The sequence below is a fragment of the Seriola dumerili genome, unplaced genomic scaffold (genome assembly GCF_002260705.1).
Source record: "Seriola dumerili isolate Sdu_G_001 unplaced genomic scaffold, Sdu_1.0 BDQW01002293.1, whole genome shotgun sequence".
Classification (NCBI taxonomy): Eukaryota; Metazoa; Chordata; class Actinopteri; order Carangiformes; family Carangidae; genus Seriola; species Seriola dumerili.
The window spans coordinates 299,077-318,486 of record NW_019176548.1 but is presented as its reverse complement, the minus strand read 5'-3'; the positions used below and the strand labels follow the sequence as shown (position 1 = coordinate 318,486).

Sequence of the window (19,410 nt, the reverse complement as noted above, 5' to 3'; positions counted from 1 at the left end):
GCTTGTTGGCAATGTCATTGCGAGTACGTTAGCATGCTGATGTTAGCATTTTAGCTCTGCTGAAGTACAGCCTCACAGAGCTGTTAGCGTGGCTGTAGACTCTTAGTCCTGTTCTTGAATGATGTTTCTGCTTGAATTAATGCGGGTGTTATCATTTTATGTTTGTCAGTAGGTTTCACGTGTTCAGTGTTTCCCTCAGTGACACACACTCACGCTGCCGTTACTCACTGTCCGTCCTTTAGCTCTGAGGAGGAGGATGACGACTGGTGTCCTCCGCTGCCTGCCAGAACCTACCTGATGGACACATCCAGGGAGGAAGTGTCCAGCCTGCCCTCCAAACCAGACGCAGCAACACTGCTGACATCCCCGCAGCGAGACACACACAAGCCCAGCGACAGCCCGCGGCTACAGCACTTTGACCTCTTGGCCCGTCACCACAGTTCCCAGGTCTCCCAGTCCAACCCAGATCTGTTTACCAACACCAAGGCCCGGGATGGCAGTGAGGTGTACCACACCAACCAATGGGCAGACAATTTCAAGGGGGAAAGTCTTGACAAAGGTCAGCTTGAATTCAGTTTAATGTGGCACATCTTTGGAAATTGCTTCCCAAGAGGCAGCGCACAACCACACAGTGTCATGTATAATTTAGTTTATGATATCACCTCACAGAAAGTATTTGTACACGAAAATCATGTCGCATTTATTCAAAGTGCAGCTCAGTGTTCCTTAGTTTCCTCTAAGTGTCCTGAGGATGACATCAGTGTGCTTCCTTGTCAGGACAATCTCCTGCTCCAGCTGGCGAGTCGAACCCCGCAGCCCAGGCACACAGATCCAGGAGTAAGAAGAAAACGCCCAAGGAAGGACAACTCAAGCGAGAGCTACACAGCCAAGCAGGTATGACACACTGTAACACATCTGACGTTGTGTTTTGGGTGAAAAAAAATTAAATGGGAATATTACTGTTCATAAGACTCTTTTGATATCAATCAATGATATTAATCTTCTCTTGTAACTTGCAGCAAAACTGTCAAACTATTCTTTTCCTGTAGTTTTTCTCTCTGTGGTGCATTAATTATCAATGATCAATCATATGCAGAACTCCCCCCTCCACCAGCCCCTACTTCTACAGACGACTCCCTGCAGCTCTGGGCAGATGTTTTGACCCGCAGCCGAAGGGACAGTGAAAGCAAAGAGGGCAGTGACTCGCCTACTCTCCAGAGGAGGGAAGAACATTTCTCCCAACAAAAGAGAGGAACTACAAAGTGGTTATCACAGGGTTAGTACGATATGTCATATTCACCGCTGTAACATCATTCAGTATCTGTCAACAGACTAAAAAAGATAATCTGTGAAAAAAGAACAATTTCCCTCCCTGCAACACATGCCATCTTGCCTCAACAGCTGGATCTCAAATAGATGTGTATTAATATTATTGTGATGCTTTATGTAAATCCCTTTGAGCTTAGAAAGAACCAAATGCCACCAGCGTACGAACGCATATTATCCCGTAGTAATAGCTCTGCTTTTAGTAGCAGGGGGTCTATTTTCAGTCTGCTGCATCACTTAGGATTTAACCTATATAAATACAGCTGTAACTTTGAGTGATTTGTTTGTCATCTGCAGATGAGAATGTAATCCCATATGGACAGTCCAGCTTCCTGCCCAAGGTCCAGATGTCAGGCTACGGGTCCCTGGGTGGAGGAGTCTTTCCGCGACCCTCCACTGCCGGCCGCAGGAGAGATGAGGTTTGTGTAGACAGTAGGAACAGCTGAAGAGACACTGTCTGCATAGTGAGGGTCACAGACAGTTCATCAATAAACTGAGAGCAGTTTTAGCAGCTTCTCAACTTCCTTGAGACAGTGAATGGTTTCCTATGGCTTTTGGACAAAGGCCAATATTTAGTTATCCCACACTCAAGAAGAGTTTCCAACTGTCTCTAAGATGAATCTCCTGTCACAAAACAGGGGATTGCAAGATTATTTGGGCTGCTGTTCAAAACTCTCTTCAAGTTTTCTTGTGTGTGTAAATGTAGAGTATGCACATGAACAAGGGTGGTGTTTTAAAAAGGCACGTATTCTTTAATATATGAGGATGAAATAAATCATTAAAGCAAAGCTGCACTACACCCAAAGTCTGTCTGTTGAAATGAATCTCACTTCCTGTCCGCTTGAAAGATGGTAAAATGTTTGAGGTTTGCACAGTGACAGGGAGGAGGAAAGTGTAATGAGCTCGATTTCAAGGAGGCTGGTGACGTAATGTTTTCACAGGTGAAAAAAAGAGATCAGGATGTCAGTAGAAACCTTACAAGCCAGCTATGCATCCATTTATATGTTGAGTATGTCAGGTATCACTTTAAAGCTCATTTTGAAAGGATGGTTCAGCACCTCTTTTTGAGATATTTGTCACTTTACTGTTTTTTCATTTATGTGAAGAGTTAGTTATACAATAACAACATTTATCAAATAGATACAGTATAATCTCAGCTACACAGGAAAGTAGGATTACTTCTCTACTGCATTAAAGCGTGACCCATATTTAAGCACCGCAATATTATCACTCCAATATTATCACAGACAGTTTTTACTCTTCACTGCATATTGATTTTGGCATACAGTGTATGTCAGTTGATAAGTAACAAGAAATTGCAGAACAGAACCATTACATAAGTCAAGTTAATTGCAAATTAAGCAGATTAATGCACATTTCTGTCCACTACTGTTAAAGTGACTATTAGGAGTTGGCTCATGGAAATAAAAAGGTGGTGGTGCTAATTCTCCAGTCGGCTGCCATTAAACCATTTCAGAAGAAGAGGACACACATGAGACATGACATAATTCATGGTCAAACCCTCAAACGGACAAAACAATGTGGAAAACATGATATGACATTCATGTTTGTTTCATATATTAATTTGAGGAAGGCAGCAATCTCTTCATTGCTCTAGGTACATTACATCTGATGTTTTCGTCTCTCCAGTGGAGCAGAAACTTCAGGGGAAGTTTACTTACATACTTCATATATGTAATGATTTTTCAACTTTGATATTTCGATTTCTTTTTCAAATTATTGATGTTTCCACCCAGGTTTTTCATGCAGAAATTGAAAGTGTGCATAAAAGCAGGTGATAGAAAAGCATCGAAAAAAAAAAAAAAAAAATTATTTAAAAAAAGAAAAAACCCATATCAGAAATATGGTAATGCTTTATTTTAAAAGGTCTTGAAATTACAATTTAGTTTGGTACTAATAACAGAAAAAGTCTGACACTGTTATGTTGGTTTGATTTGTTGTTTTGAGTTTATTATTGACATCCAGATGAATTTCCATGACAGAAATTTAATTTAAACTGCAGTGAATATTCATTAGTCATTCATTTATTATTGGAAACTTAATTCTTAATTTATGCTTGTATGTTTTTCTCTACACACATTTCACATGATTAGCTCTCCTGTTATTCCCTGAATAAAAGCCTCAAAGTTGAGCTATAAATAACTGGAGGTGCACCAACTGATCACTCGCTATTTGACCTGTTATTAGAACAAAATATGTGGTTCTTTCCAGGAAAATTCTTAGAAGATTATTTGGAATAAACTTGAACCTGTAGAATAAAGCATTACCAAAATGCTGCTTGCTCAGTGTATGTATATGAATAAAAATATTGATCAGCCTAAAAAACAATCCATCATCGGTCAGGCTCTACACTATTAAACAACCTCCGTGTTTCTGTAGCTAACCTGTGTTTAAATGACGCTGTCAGTAAAGTCACCTGCACCTGTTCAATTACTCTCTGTGTTGTGTGTTTTCTTTCCAGAACCTCATGTAGACGGAAGCTGATCTCCTTTTTACCCTCTGATTTCCTGTGTTTGCAAACCATCACTCTGTTGCCATGGTATCTTATGAAAAGCTGAAGACAAAAGGGAAAGCATCAAGGCTTGCCATCTGCCTTTTCACCAACTATTTGTATTCTTTTTTTAATTTTATTTGAATGATTTAATCTTTATTTTTTTGTGATTCCCTTCAACCCTCGTTCATGTATATAGACATCTTTACAATTTTTTAAAAGATGTGTTCAGATATATTACTAAAAATGGATCCGAGGGGGGGCGAAAGTATTGTATTTTTAGGCAATGGGAAGTAAATGTAACTATTACATCATTGTACAGCAGATTATTGAATGTATCTTCTGTTTACTCCTGACCATGAAACCACGATGTGAACCACGACGTGTGTGTGTTTAATGACAGGCCGAAAAAGACAAGAGGTAGAAAATTTGTCAATAACCCATCATGTTGGTCTGGGTGTGTGTGTGTGTGTCTGGGTGTGTGTGTGTGTGTGTGTGTGTGTGTGTGTGTGTGTGTGTGTATGTGTGTGTGTGTGTGTGTGTGTGTGTGCCAGTGCATGTGTGTAGTGTTTGTGTGTGTTACTGTTTTTATCTCTCATCTCTGTGTGACTGTGTACTGTGGTATCCCTGTAGATCACCAGTGTGTTGTCAAGCTTTTTAAACTGACCAATAAAACATTTGTTACAGAAATGTTTCTGTCCATGTGTAAATTATAATGATTACATGAGGATGACTAAAGCATTTTTAGCCATGGCAGTGTCAGAACAGTTTGTCACTCCACCACTTTTGGACTGACATATCTCAGAAATTATTAGTTGGATAACCATGAAATTTATTTCACTCATTCTGTATCTTAATCAGAATGATCTGTAATTATCCTTTGTGCACATGATTCAATATTTCATGCTCGCTAATTAATATTTGTTGCATATGATTTACTTAATTATCCTCTTAATTTAGTATTTTATAATTTGCCTCTGCCTTTGGCATGGCACATTCACTCAGCCAAAAGTTAGAAGTAAGCTAATAAGACATTTACGAACCACTGGAAAACCCTGAGGCTGAGTTTTTACAAACTACACGACATCCGCTCTAAGTTCTTATGGCAAAACAGTCTGTGATCTTGTAAAATACACCTAATGGCTTGCAAAAATAATATGTTGTATTTAACAACCAAAATCTGAAGTGCACATATCCACATATAGGTCCAAGTTTAAAATAAAACTATTAAATCCAGTCAAAGTGAGTGAAGAGAAGAAGACAAGACTGAAGGTGATAAATTATGTTAAATCAAACTGTTCTCAAACCCAGTGCCATCAGCTGCAGCTGATACTGTATATTTAGTGCTAAATGTTAGCATGCTTACATAATAAACTAATTTGGTGAACATGGTCAACATTATACCTGCTAAGCATTAGCATGTCAATATTGTCAGTGTGAGCAGTGTTAACACACTAGCGTTTATCACAAAGCATGGCTATGACTAAGTACCTGCTGCCAACATGAGTCTTAGTTTTGTTATGTAAAATAGAATAAATATTTCAGAATTATGTGACATTTATCTCAGGATTTGTTTTACAAAATTTGCAGATATTTGTGATGAGATCAAAGTGAACAACAGCTGTCTGGTCCTCTTGGTGACATGAAAGTAGGCATATGTGTGTTGGATAATTCAGATACCCCTCCAGAACAGGAGTAGCAACAGAACACAAAGACTGAGAGGACAAAAAGAAGACAGAGGAGTGAGCTCAAATTTTTTCCATCAGAGCCAAACGTCCCCGAGGTCTGAATGAAGTCAGAGTGTGTTGTCTCATGTTTCCAGTAAAATGACTTCTCTGATACGAGATACTGAGCATGATTTGATGGTTTCTTCAGATAGCAGTATTGTGAGAAGGCATGTTTGTGAATATCGCTTGATGAGGGGAGGTAGCCTTCATCTCACTGTACAATTCCTGAAATTTGACAACTTTGGGATTTGAAAGGCTGTTTTCATGTCTGCACCTTCATCTGCTGAATGTGCCTGGTGTGGAAACTGAGTTGGACTCTACTGCCACTGGCAAACACCCACTGGGTCCCACCATGCCAGGAGGATAATGGTAATCCGATGCAATTTAGAGGGCTTCTACAATTTTATGCTTTTAGGCCTGTAGTGTGGATTATGGTCCCTGAGGTTTACACCACCACCACCACCCTCCTGCACGCACTCAGCCCAACCAGCCAGTGTGTTACTGAGGCCACGTCACACATGTCCACAAATGTACTCCACTGGAAAATTTTCCACATCAAACTGTAAATTGCATATTGGACCGCAATTGGCTCCCATACTAGTTGTAATATTGTTCTTACACATCATAAACTCAGATTTAAGGTGAGCAGAGAGAAACTTTCCCCTCTCTGCAGATGAAGAGCTTTCTTATAACGGCTATTGGTAGGACCCAGTTGCAGCACCACACACACACCACAGGTAAGATTGGTAATGATCTTTAATTATGAACCAGCAGAGAGAATACACACAGGTGGGTATTAGGGGTAGAGGAAGGGGTCCGGGGCTGGAGAGCCGTGGATCAGGTGAGTGGAGCGAGGTGACTGAGCTGACACACACACAGGGGAAAGTTCGTGGACCCGAAGGCTGGGGCTGGCGGTGTCGTGCGTTAGGGAGCAGGCTGGAGACGTCGTTGAAGAAGCAGGAGGATCAGAACCAGGTGAACAGTCGGCGGGGCAGACGAACCAGGAAGGAGCAGGCAGGCGGGTAATCACAGCCAGACGAAGGATCTGGAAACCAGCAGGGAAGCACTCACGTTGCGACGCTGGAGCTGGAGAACGCCAAACAGCCGCAGGGACAGGCAGACGGGGACCAGGAAGCGCACAGGCAGAACTCGTGGTCGAGGACAGAAGGCTGAGGCGTTTACAGGGGCAGAGAGACAGGGCAGGATGGTCAGGGACGAGCAGAGTCGATACAGGAAAGTCAGTCCGGAGAAGAAGTCTTGCATGACACTAAGAACAATCTGGCAAAGAGCGAGTGAACCGGGGATGCATATATACTGGCCTGGAGATGGAGATGGAGATGGAGTGCAGCTGGGGGCAACAGGTGAGGACAATGAGGCTGATTAGAAGGTGTGGCAGAGTGGAGAGTGAAACAGAGGCAGGGTGAGTGGAAAAACACAGAGGTATAGCAGGCTTTGACATTTCTAGTGTCATATTCTGCACATACATCATTCTGTACAGAGAAGCTCAAACGTCCAAGTGAGGCAACAAAAAGCAAAACACAGTTTTGAGTGGAGGGGGGACTCAAAATCTGCATAATATGATGAACTAAATCACAAAAATCATCTACAAGAGTGATTTCCATCCGTGGTTACAGTACATGTGCCTCAGGGGGTAGCTCCGTGTGCAGTTGCAAAGTGGTACATGGAAGATGGTTGAGTACGTAAACTAATTTTAAAAAAGGTGAAATTATGGGTAATGCTTTATTTTACAGGTCCGTATATTCAAATGTATTTCAAAACAATCTCCTAAGACATTTCCTTGAAATAACCATACAATTTAGTACAAACTACAGGTAAAAAAAAATCCAAAATCTAAAATATGATTTTATAAAATGCAGTGGCAAATAAAAAAACTTGAAAAAAAAAAGCCTTCACTTTATATACTGCCTTCTGCATCAGTAAAGGATGACTAAAAAAGGAAAATTGTATTTGGGGTGAGATAAAAGGACACAGATAACTATCATGTCTGACTGAGCAGGTAAAATCCATAATCAACATTTACAGAACATGAATATATGAATGAGTAGAAATAGTTCTGTGGCAAAAAAAAAACCTATTCGTGAGAGAAAATCGAAACACTTATTCAACCTTTGCTGCAAGACTAAATAAAAGGCACCACCTAGTGGTCGTAACTGAGACAACATGATGCCCAGTGACACCTTGTATTTTATTTATGGTTTTTACTAAATGCTCTTGAACTCAAAGGTGCTGCACTTGGTGTGAAATCAGATGTAAATTAGCAGGAGATACACTGACTGATATCTATAATAAAGAAAAGTAGGGTTACTTCACAAAGGGGACAGAGACATATTGTTTCAGGGTTTAATTTAAAACCATTATTTTAGAACAGCATGAAAAGACAACAGGAAGCAACAGATAACTAATAGCGTGTGTCAGCTGGTCAGTTGCATTAATTACGTTAACGATGTCACAGCAGACATTTTGACTGGTCATAGTACATAAAACACAGGTGTTACTGATAACCTGAACGATCTTTGGTTGTGTTCAAGGTCCCAGTGAGCCAGAGGTAAACAAATCCAGCTCGCCAACCAAAATATTTGTCCTCTGAGGTAAGCTGAAGTTTTCACTTTTATAGTTTTAATTAAAATTTTTGCATGGTTTGTCATAAATCTTTTTTTATCCTCTAGATAACAATATACACAATAAAGCTAAAACTGCAATAATTGCTGCAGTTTTCCTTGACGTGTGACAGTAAACCAGCATGTACGATACCAACACCCTGAAACTGAAGGAGCTACATGGAATTCTGTGAAATTAAACCTGCGCTGCAATAAAGGTTATTGAACATCAACACAAAGCGGTCTGAACAAGGAGACCGAAGTAAAATTAATTCTTTTTAAGCACTGGTCTAAAAGCTTCAGAGGAACTGATATTGTTATTGTAGTACCTTTTTACTGTTCCACACAAGTTTCATCAGACTTTACATACACATACTTTCATTTATTAACTCACTTCTGTTAAAAGAGTTGCATTTTTGCACTACGTGCACCACAACCCTGTACAATTCATAACAATATATGTGAAACTGCAGTAGGTTTGTCCAGCTCTTGTTTGTATGTAATAGCCCAATGTTTATATTTGTTTAGCTTGATATCTTTTACTTTTGTCTGTATCTGTATTGTCCTGTAACTTTGTCTGGGCTGTGTATAAGTATATTGAGAATTACTGAGAAATGGGGTCAAGTTCCCTGTATGTGTCACATGTTTGGCCAATAAAGTTCTGATTGATTTCAGCTGAGTAATCAGCGGACATGCCTGGTATTTATGAGCGGATGATGGTTTTAAAGTAAAACTGAAAGCTTAAAGGGGCAAATGTTCCAGACTTTTTTTTTGAGTAACTATGTTCTTGAATGTGCGCTCTTTCCGATTTATTCTCAACTTTTCATAATTGAATATACCAGTAGCTTTGATCATGTTGTTTTCCTCTCTTTAATCTCCTGCTCTCTCTACAAGGTGCTCCAACAAAGATAAATGACTTTTATTGCAGCTTTTTCACCAAAACTGTACAACGCTACAACTCTATTAGCCACCCACCTACCAGCTCATCATCCTCTGCTCCGTCAGAGTAACCATATGCATTGTGTCCTGTGATTAAATGCTGTTGGCTGTGTTCAAGTTCACCACTATACGTGTTTTATTCTATAAATGTCTGAGCAGTTTTTCATCTGTTAATAAATGAATTCCTCTGGCTGTGCCAATTAAATGAAGGGTACTTAAAAATATGAGACTAAATGTAAAATTGATGGATGAACCCGCAGTTTGTCTTTTCACAGTTATTATGAGAGATGGAAAGACATTAAAAGCACATTTCTCTGAGTGCAGATCCTTCATCATTTCTACCACATGCCTGAAAAAAAAGAAATGTTGGATTCACTTTTATGTAGATGAGCACATTGCGCAATTTGAATTACAGAAATATGTATACAAGCTGGCACAGAGATTTGTATTTAAAGACAGAAATGACCTGATATTTACTGAAAATAGTGTTGCTTTACCATTAGCATAACAAGCAGGATTTACCAGAAACATATGAACTGGAATATAATTAGGAAATGAGTTTTTACATATTTACCATTTTAAATAATCTCTGTTAAATGAATTTTTCCACAATACTATGGGTAAGCCTATTTCAGGCTGTGAGTTTACTGTGGGTGGTTGTGCAGCATTTTGAATTAAAAGCCCTGTGTCATCAGTATTACTGAGATGTGCACAGCGCTTTAACAGTTTTGTATTTTCAGCAGATTCCCTAAAACACAAAACTCATCCTCTGTGATTGGTTGTGGCTCAGCATGCCCCATTGTTCCATCAGCCCGTTTGTTCGCTTGGTTTCCTACGCACAAACAAAACTTTCCTGCTACCCTGGGCAATATTGGGCTCCTCTGTGCTTTGACAACCCGAAATATTGGAATCTCTGACTTTTTCTGAAGGGGAAAAAAGATAAAGGTATGTAATTAATATGAAAACATAATGTGTGAAATGTTATGTGCATACATTATGACATTCTGTATTTCACAGAGATAAAAACTGATTTTTTTCTGCATTTGGTGGTTAACCGCTTGAACCCTGATTTTCCTTAAAATAGCTTTAAAATAAGTGTGAAAACCCAATTTTAAAAAAATAAAATATTAAAACAATGTACCATGTTTTTACACCATTGACTCTAGTTGGAAAAAATATACTTCAAAGATTGTGCATTATTTTATACACATTCTCATGTGTTCTTTTTTCTCCCATTCTTGAGCATGCCATATGTGGTGTTTTTAGAAACCCTATGTTCTTGGTAAGAATTTAACATAAATATCTGGGTTTGAAAAATGTTTGTCAGCACAACAAAAAGTGTTAGAGGTTAATGACTTGTCAGACTGAGCTGACTGCTAATGAGTAATGTTTCTATAAACAGATCTGTCTAGCTCCAGCATAACATTTGTGGCATCCTGCCAAATGTTTTTAGATATTGTTTTATTCATGTCTAGTGCTGTGCTCTGTAACAGGAAGTACCCACTGTAATTGGTTCAGCTGGGGCCAAATGTGACGGGGCCCTGACCTGCACTGTTTTCTCTCTCTCTCTCTCTCTCTCTCTCTCTCCCTCTCTCTGTCAGTCAGTGTTTTTTGTCAGGATGTACAGCTTCATGGGAGGTGGGTTGTTCTGTGCCGGAGTTGGGAACATACTCCTCATTGTCTCCACGGCAACCGACTACTGGATGCAATACCGTCACTCCAGCAATTATATGCACCAGGGCCTGTGGCGGTACTGTGTGCCTGGGAAATGCATGACACACACAGACAGCATTGGTAAGACTCGTTTGCGTCTTCCACAGCATGTGAGCAGGCAGGCAGATCCTCATTTATATTTATTAAGTCGCTGACAATCAGCCCGTGACCTCGGCACTAACCCTGATCAGCACTGGGGTTACTTCCCTTTGGGGAATTTTTGGGGTGTTTCAAGTGCAGACTCACTTTTTTTTTTAAGTCTATCCCTATTTTATTCCTGTTAGACACAAAAGTTTCATTTTTAAGTCATTTATCCTTTGTTTGAAGCAACAACTGGGGTACTAAGCCATTTCCAAACACTAGATGGCAAACTAGAGCTGTCTCCTAGATAGATGAGGAAAAGCATGAATAAACATAACTTGAGTTTGGTGTATGACTCTGAATTCTTTTAGTACTGGGCCTTCTTTTAAGCCTGCTCTCTCAGGTCTCAGACCTCCCTTGTATATTCTCACCCACAGCGTATTGGGATGCCACCCGGGCCTTCATGATTCTTTCCCTGCTGGCTTGTTTCATTGGCATTGTGATCGGAGTCATGGCCTTCATCCACTACTCCTCCTTTGACGGGTTTGATAAGACATTTGCAGCCGGCATCCTCTTCTTCATCTCCTGTAAACTCCTCACCTCATTACATACATGCAAGTCTATCATTAAGATGTTTATCATTTCAACCTCATGATTTAATTTTTTTTGCAGGCTTCTTTGTGTTGCTGGCCATGGCTGTCTACACTGGAGTGACAGTGAACTACTATGGTAAACGCTATGGCAGCTGGCGGTTCTCCTGGTCCTATATAATGGGCTGGGTGGCAGTGGTGCTCACATTCTTCTCAGGTATGCATCCTACCACCAAGACTTGTTGTTGTTCACACTACATATTCTACCTCTTCTCTTGATAATCATATTGCTTTCTTCCAGGTATCTTCTACATGTGTGCCTACCGGATGCATGAATGCCCAAGAAACTCTAACTCACGCTGACCTGCCAAAGACTGCCAAAGACAACACTGGTCCATAATATACGACCGAGAGGAACCAATATCCCAATGAACTTTCCAACTTCCTGTTAAACTAAATATTCATGATGAAGCAAAATAAATAAGAAAAACAATGGCTTTGTTGTCTACTTTGTCTCTCTGCATTAATAAGACTTTAAAATATCGATGTACAATACTATCTGTGACACCAGTATCGGGCCTCATGTGACTGTACTTGACATCAGCAAGTGAATTTGTTAGTTTAAGACAAGTTACTGTTTAGAGTCGTATATCTGTGTATGGAAGATGTAATTATTTCCATTTGTAGCAGTAAAACTGGGGGTGTTTTTTACAAAGTTATGAGTAAAGAGCTAAATGACACACGTGATCATTTAATTTCATGATGTTCTACCAACAACAGCATCAATGTCCTATTTAAAAACTAAGTGAACCTGAGCTCAACAAAGACAATCTTTATCACTTGATGAAGTGCTTAATAAATCTTTATCACTGTTGAGGGAGTATTGTAGCAGATGTTATAGACAAGGGTGTGGGTTAGCTTTCAGAAGTTTAAGGACACAATGAAGTGGTCAAAAATTATGAAACAAAATGCATTTAAATGTCTGTATTGCAATCTTATAGACAGATAACATTTTTACTGCAAAATCCACTCCACTTTACAATCTTATTATTTATTTTATTTTTTTTTACGTGTCTTTTCAGGACAATACTAGTTGTAAATAAAATATAGACTAACTAAGTCTAACTGAAGGAGGACCACATGACTGTATTAACTCGGATCTTCTCTCATCCCTCTTCCTGTCTCAACACCTAAAATCAACAGCAGTGTATATTGTCATTGTAGCTGCTGTAAGGTGATGAAAAGAAAAGGTATGAGTCCAAAATGCAAAAAGCTTTTATTTATTCTTTAGTTTCAAAGTATTGCACAACATCCACCATTTCGGCCACAAAATCAGCTCATGGAGAAAAAAATCCTGCTGTGGTAATGCAATCATGGACTGGTTTAACAAAATGCAACATAGACTCCTGGAAAAACTGCCAATCAAAAAAGCTACAGTGGAAGTGCTGCCCTAAGTCTGGCATAAAAATATGATCAGATAGATCCCAATAGAGGCGTGGTAAATGGTTCTGAGTATAACGATTTAGATAACTGTGATATTATGAACATGATCACCCTCCACACTAACCTCGAAAGAAGAAAGAGAACAAGCTCATGCAAGTCTAGGCAACCTCTAGTTTAGTCGACCTCCTCGATGGTGGGGCCAGAGGATGCTCCTCCTCCAGGAGGACCACCAGCTCCGGGGAAACCGCTTGGCATCCCTCCTGGCATTCCCCCCGGCATCCCACCTGCACTCTGGTACAGCTTGGTCATGATGGGGTTACACACCTTCTCCAGTTCTTTCTGCTGGTGCTCAAACTCATCCTTTTCTGCAGACTGAGAAAAGAAAGAAGGGACATTTCAGTATCAATCTGATGTCAGTCTGACAATTATTTTAACACTTAAGCTGTCAAAGTTTACAACCACAAAACTGGACTATACTTCTGACCTATACCTGGTTTTTATCGAGCCAGCTGATGACCTCATTACACTTGTCCAGAATCTTCTGTTTGTCCTCATCGCTAATCTTGTCCTTCAGCTTCTCGTCTTCCACAGTAGACTTCATGTTGAAGGCGTAAGACTCTAGACCGTTCTTGGCAGCCACCTTCTCTCTCTGCACATCATCCTCAGCCTTGTACTTCTCCGCTTCCTGGACCATACGCTCGATGTCCTCCTTGCTAAGGCGACCTGAGCAGCAGCAGTGCATGAATGAATGCATGAATTTAATAATGTACTAATCTCACATTTATGATTGATTAGATACATTGTATTACTTTATATGTTACCTTTGTCGTTAGTGATTGTGATCTTGTTCTCCTTCCCAGTGCTCTTGTCCACCGCAGACACGTTCATGATGCCATTAGCATCAATATCAAAAGTCACCTCAATCTGAGGAACCCCTCGGGGAGCAGGGGGGATTCCAGTCAGCTCAAATTTCCCCAAAAGGTTGTTGTCTTTGGTCATGGCCCTTTCACCCTCAAACACCTGTGAAAATAACATCAGGTCAACCCATCAATGAAGATTTGTTTGAAATTTAAGACCTTCTCCAAAATAATTAAGTGTTTTTTTTAGCTAAATACAGGAAAAAGCAGTGGTTGTCATACCTGAATGAGCACACCAGGCTGGTTATCTGAATAGGTGGTAAAAGTCTGGGTCTGCTTTGTGGGGATGGTGGTGTTCCTCTTGATGAGCGTAGTCATGACTCCTCCAGCAGTCTCAATGCCCAGAGATAAGGGGGTGACATCGAGCAGCAGCAGGTCCTGCACATTCTCAGACTTGTCACCTGACAGGATGGCTGCCTGCACAGCTGCAAAACAAATTAATAAATGTGTAGCTTTTTATTATTACAAGTTAGAACCATTATATTTATGGCCAAACAGGGACCACACCTGCACCATAGGCTACTGCTTCATCTGGGTTAATGCTCTTATTGAGGTCCTTCCCGTTGAAAAAGTCCTGCAGAAGCTTCTGGATCTTGGGAATACGAGTGGAGCCTCCCACCAAGACAATATCATGGATTTGAGCCTTGTCCATCTTGGCATCTCGGAGAGCCTTTTCCACAGGCTCCAGGGTTCCTCGGAACAGGTCTGCGTTCAGCTCTTCAAACCGGGCTCTGGTGATTGAGGTGTAGAAGTCGATGCCCTCGTACAGAGAATCAATTTCAATGCTGGCCTGGGTGCTGGATGACAAGGTGCGCTTGGCCCTCTCACAAGCTGTGCGCAGACGACGCACCGCCCTCTTGTTGTCGCTGATGTCTTTCTTGTACTTGCGTTTGAACTCAGAGATGAAGTGGTTGACCATGCGGTTGTCAAAGTCTTCTCCGCCCAAGTGTGTGTCGCCTGCTGTGGACTTCACCTCAAAGATGCCGTCTTCAATGGTCAAGATGGAGACATCAAATGTGCCGCCGCCCAGGTCAAAGATGAGGACGTTTCTTTCAGATCCAACCTGTAATTTGAAATGATTTAACCGTAATTTGACAAGAGTATTGGATACATCCACTTCTCAAACTTCACGTTGAAAGTCTACATTACTTCAGTAGTTATAAGTACATAGTACAGGTTGGACACACTGTAACAAAAATCTTTAATAGTTAAAAACTTTACCTTGTTGAAACCTTTACCCTAATAATTATTTTACCTTTTTGTCCAGGCCATAAGCAATAGCAGCAGCAGTCGGCTCATTGATGATACGAAGCACATTAAGCCCAGAAATGGTCCCAGCATCTTTGGTAGCCTGGCGCTGAGAGTCGTTGAAGTATGCAGGCACAGTCACTACAGCATTTGTTACAGTCTGCAAAAAGGAAATGGTTGCATGTAACAACAATTAATGGGAAATTAATAACATTTTGAAAAGTAGTTATGCATTTTTTCATCGTATTATTTTTATTTTTATTTTACAGATCTCTAGATTAAAACAGCAGAACTGGTAAACAAGACACAAATAGAGCAATGTCCTCTTTATATCTTGCAGTCAAAATAATGGGACTGGAGTTGGTTAAGGTGTGTATTACTCATGCAAACCTCCATGTCTTTAATCAAAATATAAAAAATTGTAAAAATGTATTTTGTAAAAACTAAAGCACACAGGTGTACCTTGCCAAGGTAAGCCTCTGCAATCTCCTTCATTTTCAGCAGCACCATGGAGGAGATCTCCTCTGGGTAGAAGGTCTTGGTCTCACCCTTATACTCCACTTTTACTTTGGGGCGTGAAGCATCATTAATGACTGTAAAGGGCCAGTGTTTCATGTCTGACTGGACAACAGTATCATCAAAGCGACGTCCAATAAGACGCTTTGCATCTGAGAAGCAAAAGGATGACATTAATAACCAGAAACAACTAATCATACTTGATTTTTCTAGAAAAAAAAGTCATACCAAATACTGTGTTGGTGGGGTTCAGTGCCACCTGATTCTTGGCTGCATCGCCAATCAGCCTCTCAGTGTCGGTAAAGGCTACATAACTGGGCGTGGTCCTATTTCCCTGGTCATTGGCAATGATTTCCACCTTGCCGTGCTGGAACACTCCTACACAGGAGTAGGTAGTGCCCAGGTCAATACCAACTGCTGGTCCCTTAGACATGGTTCCTGAGAATATGAAAGTAATCAGTAGTTAATCATACACTGGCACTGAACTGAAAATCTGGATGTATGACACATGAGTAACTTAAGCTCTCCTTGACTGCTATGGTGGCTACTATGATGCACATTTGTTGTATAGGGTAATGAGGCTATTATCAGAGTCTGAGCTGCTCAAACAGAAGTGGAAAAAAGCTGCCTCAGTGAAGTGAGGGTCCACAGCACCTGTTTTCAAGCCTCCCCACTTTTGACAGCTTGGCAACGGCTGCCTTTATTATGGCAACAACAGAAAACAGGGAGGCAACAGCCTTTTCTAGGAAGCAGGTTTTCAGTAGCCTGATTGATAAGCTGATCACCTTTCTTTGATGAATCGATGATCAAATGCATAACTGGTCTGATTCATGCTCTTCCGGCGTGCGCATTTGCTGCTGTTCTTTGTCTTATGTGATGGTAAACTGAATATATTTGGGTTTGAGACAAAACAAGCAACTATAATATGTAAACTTGAGCTCTAGGACCTTGCTAGTTTCTATTTCATTATAAATATTTATATATTAAATACTGTTCAGAGGTAGAATTGGTTTTATTCGTTGCCTGGATAATTTGCTGATAAAAACCATATCAACTCTGGAAAAGGAGCTGATGATTTGTTCCTAAATTGACTCAGCAACAAAATTGTCACGATGACTCAGTGAGCAGTAACTTCTTGGAACTGTTTTTACTGTTGCTACAGTAGCAGAAGATCAATATACTGTAATGTTAGCCTACTGTTAAGCCACATGGGAGGTCACTACACCTAAAGTAGGGAATGGATCTCATGTTGGTGTGGTGGGCCTTGCTAGGAGGGAACAGAGCCATTGTAAGGGGGTGCACATGACAGGGGGTAAGAAGTTTGGATTTCTGTACTTCGATTCAGGAAGTAAAGTGCATATCAGAGTGAAACAATTAGCCATATAATCAATTAGTCGATTGGAAAAGACTGGCAGGAAATGAATCAGCAATTATTTGAATAATCGTTCAAATGTTTTCTGGTTCCAGGTTTCTCAAATATGAGTGTTTGCTGCTTTCCCCCGTCTTTGGGGGTTGAAAAAAACAAAAAACGAAAACAAAAGAAACAGACATTTGAAGACATCAATTTAGGCTGACGGGACTTGTGATGAGCTGTTTTTTAAAACTATCAATTTAACATTTTATAGTCTAAATGGTTATTTAATTTATAGATAATGAAAATATTCATTTTTGACAGGGAAGATAATGGAGAAATTTAAGGAAATTGACCTTTCTGTTATGTACTTGATCATTTTTTTTTACATAACATTTATTTGTCAAAGTCCACGTACAAAGAACATTTTTCTCATACAAAGACAAGAGGTTTACTAGATTCAGCTCATTTCCATTGGCAGCCCCTGGGTAGGTAAACACAAACTTATAAAACTGATTCATTTAGTATATTCAAGTTCAAAATACAGTGAATACTAAATTAAATAACAGATCCAAGTGTACAGACAAATTTAAGTCATGACACCCAATACTGCAATATATATAAATAATCATTCCCACTCAGCCCCAATTTCCAGCAAACCTTAACCTTTATTGGTGGGCTACACTTATTTTATAAGATTATCATAGCTTTTGTTTATGTAAAAATGTATCTGAAAAGTAACTAGTAACTTTACCTGTCAAATACATGTGGTGCAGTAAAAAGTACAATGTCATCATAAATGCCTAAGTACCTTAAAAATTTAACTTTAGTACTTGAGTAAATGCACCTAGTTACTTTCATTATTACACAGGACAAAATATAGGCATCTTTGTGTCTTTTTTGTGTAGGTTTGTGCAAAATCTGACTTACATTTCTATTTAAAGAGAAATATGCATGTTCATAGTCTTGATAGTGTTAACACAGTTAAACTTGGCTATTGTTGTCACTACAATGCTGTAGTTTCACCAGTTATGTTAGTATGTGTTTAAAATAATTTGGCTCTGAGGGCAAGGGAGTGCATCCTGCATCATTAGCTTTAGCTGTCAACAGCAGCTCCAGTACAGGAGGGCGTGTCACCTATGATTTCAGGAGGGTGGGAATTTTCTGGGTCATTCCTTTCACTTCCTTGTAACTTGCACACAAAATTTCAAGACGCCATGAAACCTCTTCTGCAGACGTGCATTACTTCATATGGCATATTAGCAACTTTGCGAACCACATCCTGAACCAGCGTGTTAACAGCGTCATTTCATACATGTTGTTTGCCATGTTTTCTATTTAACTGATGTGTTAATGTTGTGTGTAAAATGTTAATGAAATGCCAAACAGGTTAAAATGCATAATGACGTTACAATAATTTAGTTCAAAGCATCAATTAGTACGAGAAGTTGGTAACAATAGACGATAACTAGCTCAAGTTTAAATAACGTAACTGTAGCAGCCGTTAACACTTACGTCGCACATGTTAACGTTAATTAACGTTAATTAAGTTAATGTAATGTTAAAGTAGTTGACAACCTCTGTGCAGTCAAAGTTATAGCCTAATACATCGACCACCTAGCTATACTCACCTCCGTTAAATTCAGAATCTGTCGTTTTATCGGGTTAAAGTTACAGTGGCTGTTCCTAATACTGAAGGTTGGCCTCTCCCTGAGCGACTCTCTCGCTGTCCCCCTCTCTCTGTCAGTGTGACGGGTCCCGGCTCCCCGCTGTCAGTCGCTGTGTGGGAGCGGCCGCGCCTCCTCAACATCATTCCCACTCAGAACTCTCTGGAACACAGGAGGAGCGATGCCGGCCAATCCTCTCCCATCAGTCTCACTGCCTCTCTCAACGGTCCAATTAAAAATTCGTCTGTGCGTTTCCACAGCAGTTGCTACCAGGAATATGCATAAATGGATTTTGAGAAAATGAGCCCCTGCAGTGCACATGTAAAAGGTTCCCACCCCTCTGTGCAGGAGCCCCAGACTGAAAGTGTTTGTCATGATAATTGCTCATCTCTTTTTGGTCATTTAGTGGTCATTTATGTCTCTTGTGTGTTTGGTGTGTGTCATTTTGTGGTTGTTTCTGTCTCTTTTTGGTTGTTTTGCACATCTCTGTGGTCATTTTTCATGTGATTTTTGGTTGTAGCCTAAGTGTCTGTAGTTGTTTTGCATATCTTTTTCATCGTTATGTTTTTCTGTGGTTATTTTTGATTGTTTTTTATGTTTTTGACTGTTCTGCATCACTATGTGGTCATCTTGTGTCTCTGTGGTCAATTTGTATCTCCGTAGTATTTTTTTTTTGTCACTTTTTGATCATTTATTGTTTCTTTGTGATCATGATGCATCTCTTTGAGGTTGTTTTTGCATCTCTTTATGTTTTTCATCTTT

The 19,410-nt window shown here is 40.0% G+C and overlaps 2 protein-coding genes and 1 pseudogene across 2 annotated transcripts; 2 read left to right on the top strand and 1 right to left on the bottom strand.

Moving 5' to 3' along the window:
- Positions 1-276: 276 nt before the first annotated feature.
- Positions 277-4,310, top strand: LOC111239322. The gene is made up of 5 exons (XM_022769170.1): positions 277-559; positions 778-894; positions 1,097-1,276; positions 1,624-1,745; positions 3,809-4,310. Exons 1-5 carry the CDS (start codon positions 298-300, stop codon positions 3,818-3,820), a joined length of 693 nt encoding a protein of 230 aa, XP_022624891.1. The 5' UTR covers positions 277-297; the 3' UTR covers positions 3,821-4,310.
- Positions 4,311-10,737: 6,427 nt separating this feature from the next.
- Positions 10,738-11,891, top strand: LOC111239339 (lens fiber membrane intrinsic protein-like). The gene is made up of 4 exons (XM_022769201.1): positions 10,738-10,916; positions 11,354-11,503; positions 11,589-11,723; positions 11,808-11,891. Exons 1-4 carry the CDS (start codon positions 10,742-10,744, stop codon positions 11,867-11,869), a joined length of 522 nt encoding a protein of 173 aa, XP_022624922.1. The 5' UTR covers positions 10,738-10,741; the 3' UTR covers positions 11,870-11,891.
- Positions 11,892-12,733: 842 nt separating this feature from the next.
- LOC111239320 lies at positions 12,734-18,775 on the bottom strand (annotated as a pseudogene).
- Positions 18,776-19,410: the final 635 nt, after the last annotated feature.

Excerpts from the sequence above, each read along its gene's own strand:
- LOC111239322 (XM_022769170.1), top strand. The coding sequence starts at position 298 with ATGGACACATCCAGGGAGGAAGTGTCCAGCCTGCCCTCCAAACCAGAC. Across the intron at positions 895-1,096 it reads AGAGCTACACAGCCAAGCAG|AACTCCCCCCTCCACCAGCC; the intron begins GTATGACACACT and ends AATCATATGCAG. Across the intron at positions 1,277-1,623 it reads TACAAAGTGGTTATCACAGG|ATGAGAATGTAATCCCATAT; the intron begins GTTAGTACGATA and ends TGTCATCTGCAG.
- LOC111239339 (XM_022769201.1), top strand. The coding sequence starts at position 10,742 with ATGTACAGCTTCATGGGAGGTGGGTTGTTCTGTGCCGGAGTTGGGAAC. Across the intron at positions 10,917-11,353 it reads GACACACACAGACAGCATTG|CGTATTGGGATGCCACCCGG; the intron begins GTAAGACTCGTT and ends TCTCACCCACAG. Across the intron at positions 11,504-11,588 it reads CATCCTCTTCTTCATCTCCT|GCTTCTTTGTGTTGCTGGCC; the intron begins GTAAACTCCTCA and ends TTTTTTTTGCAG.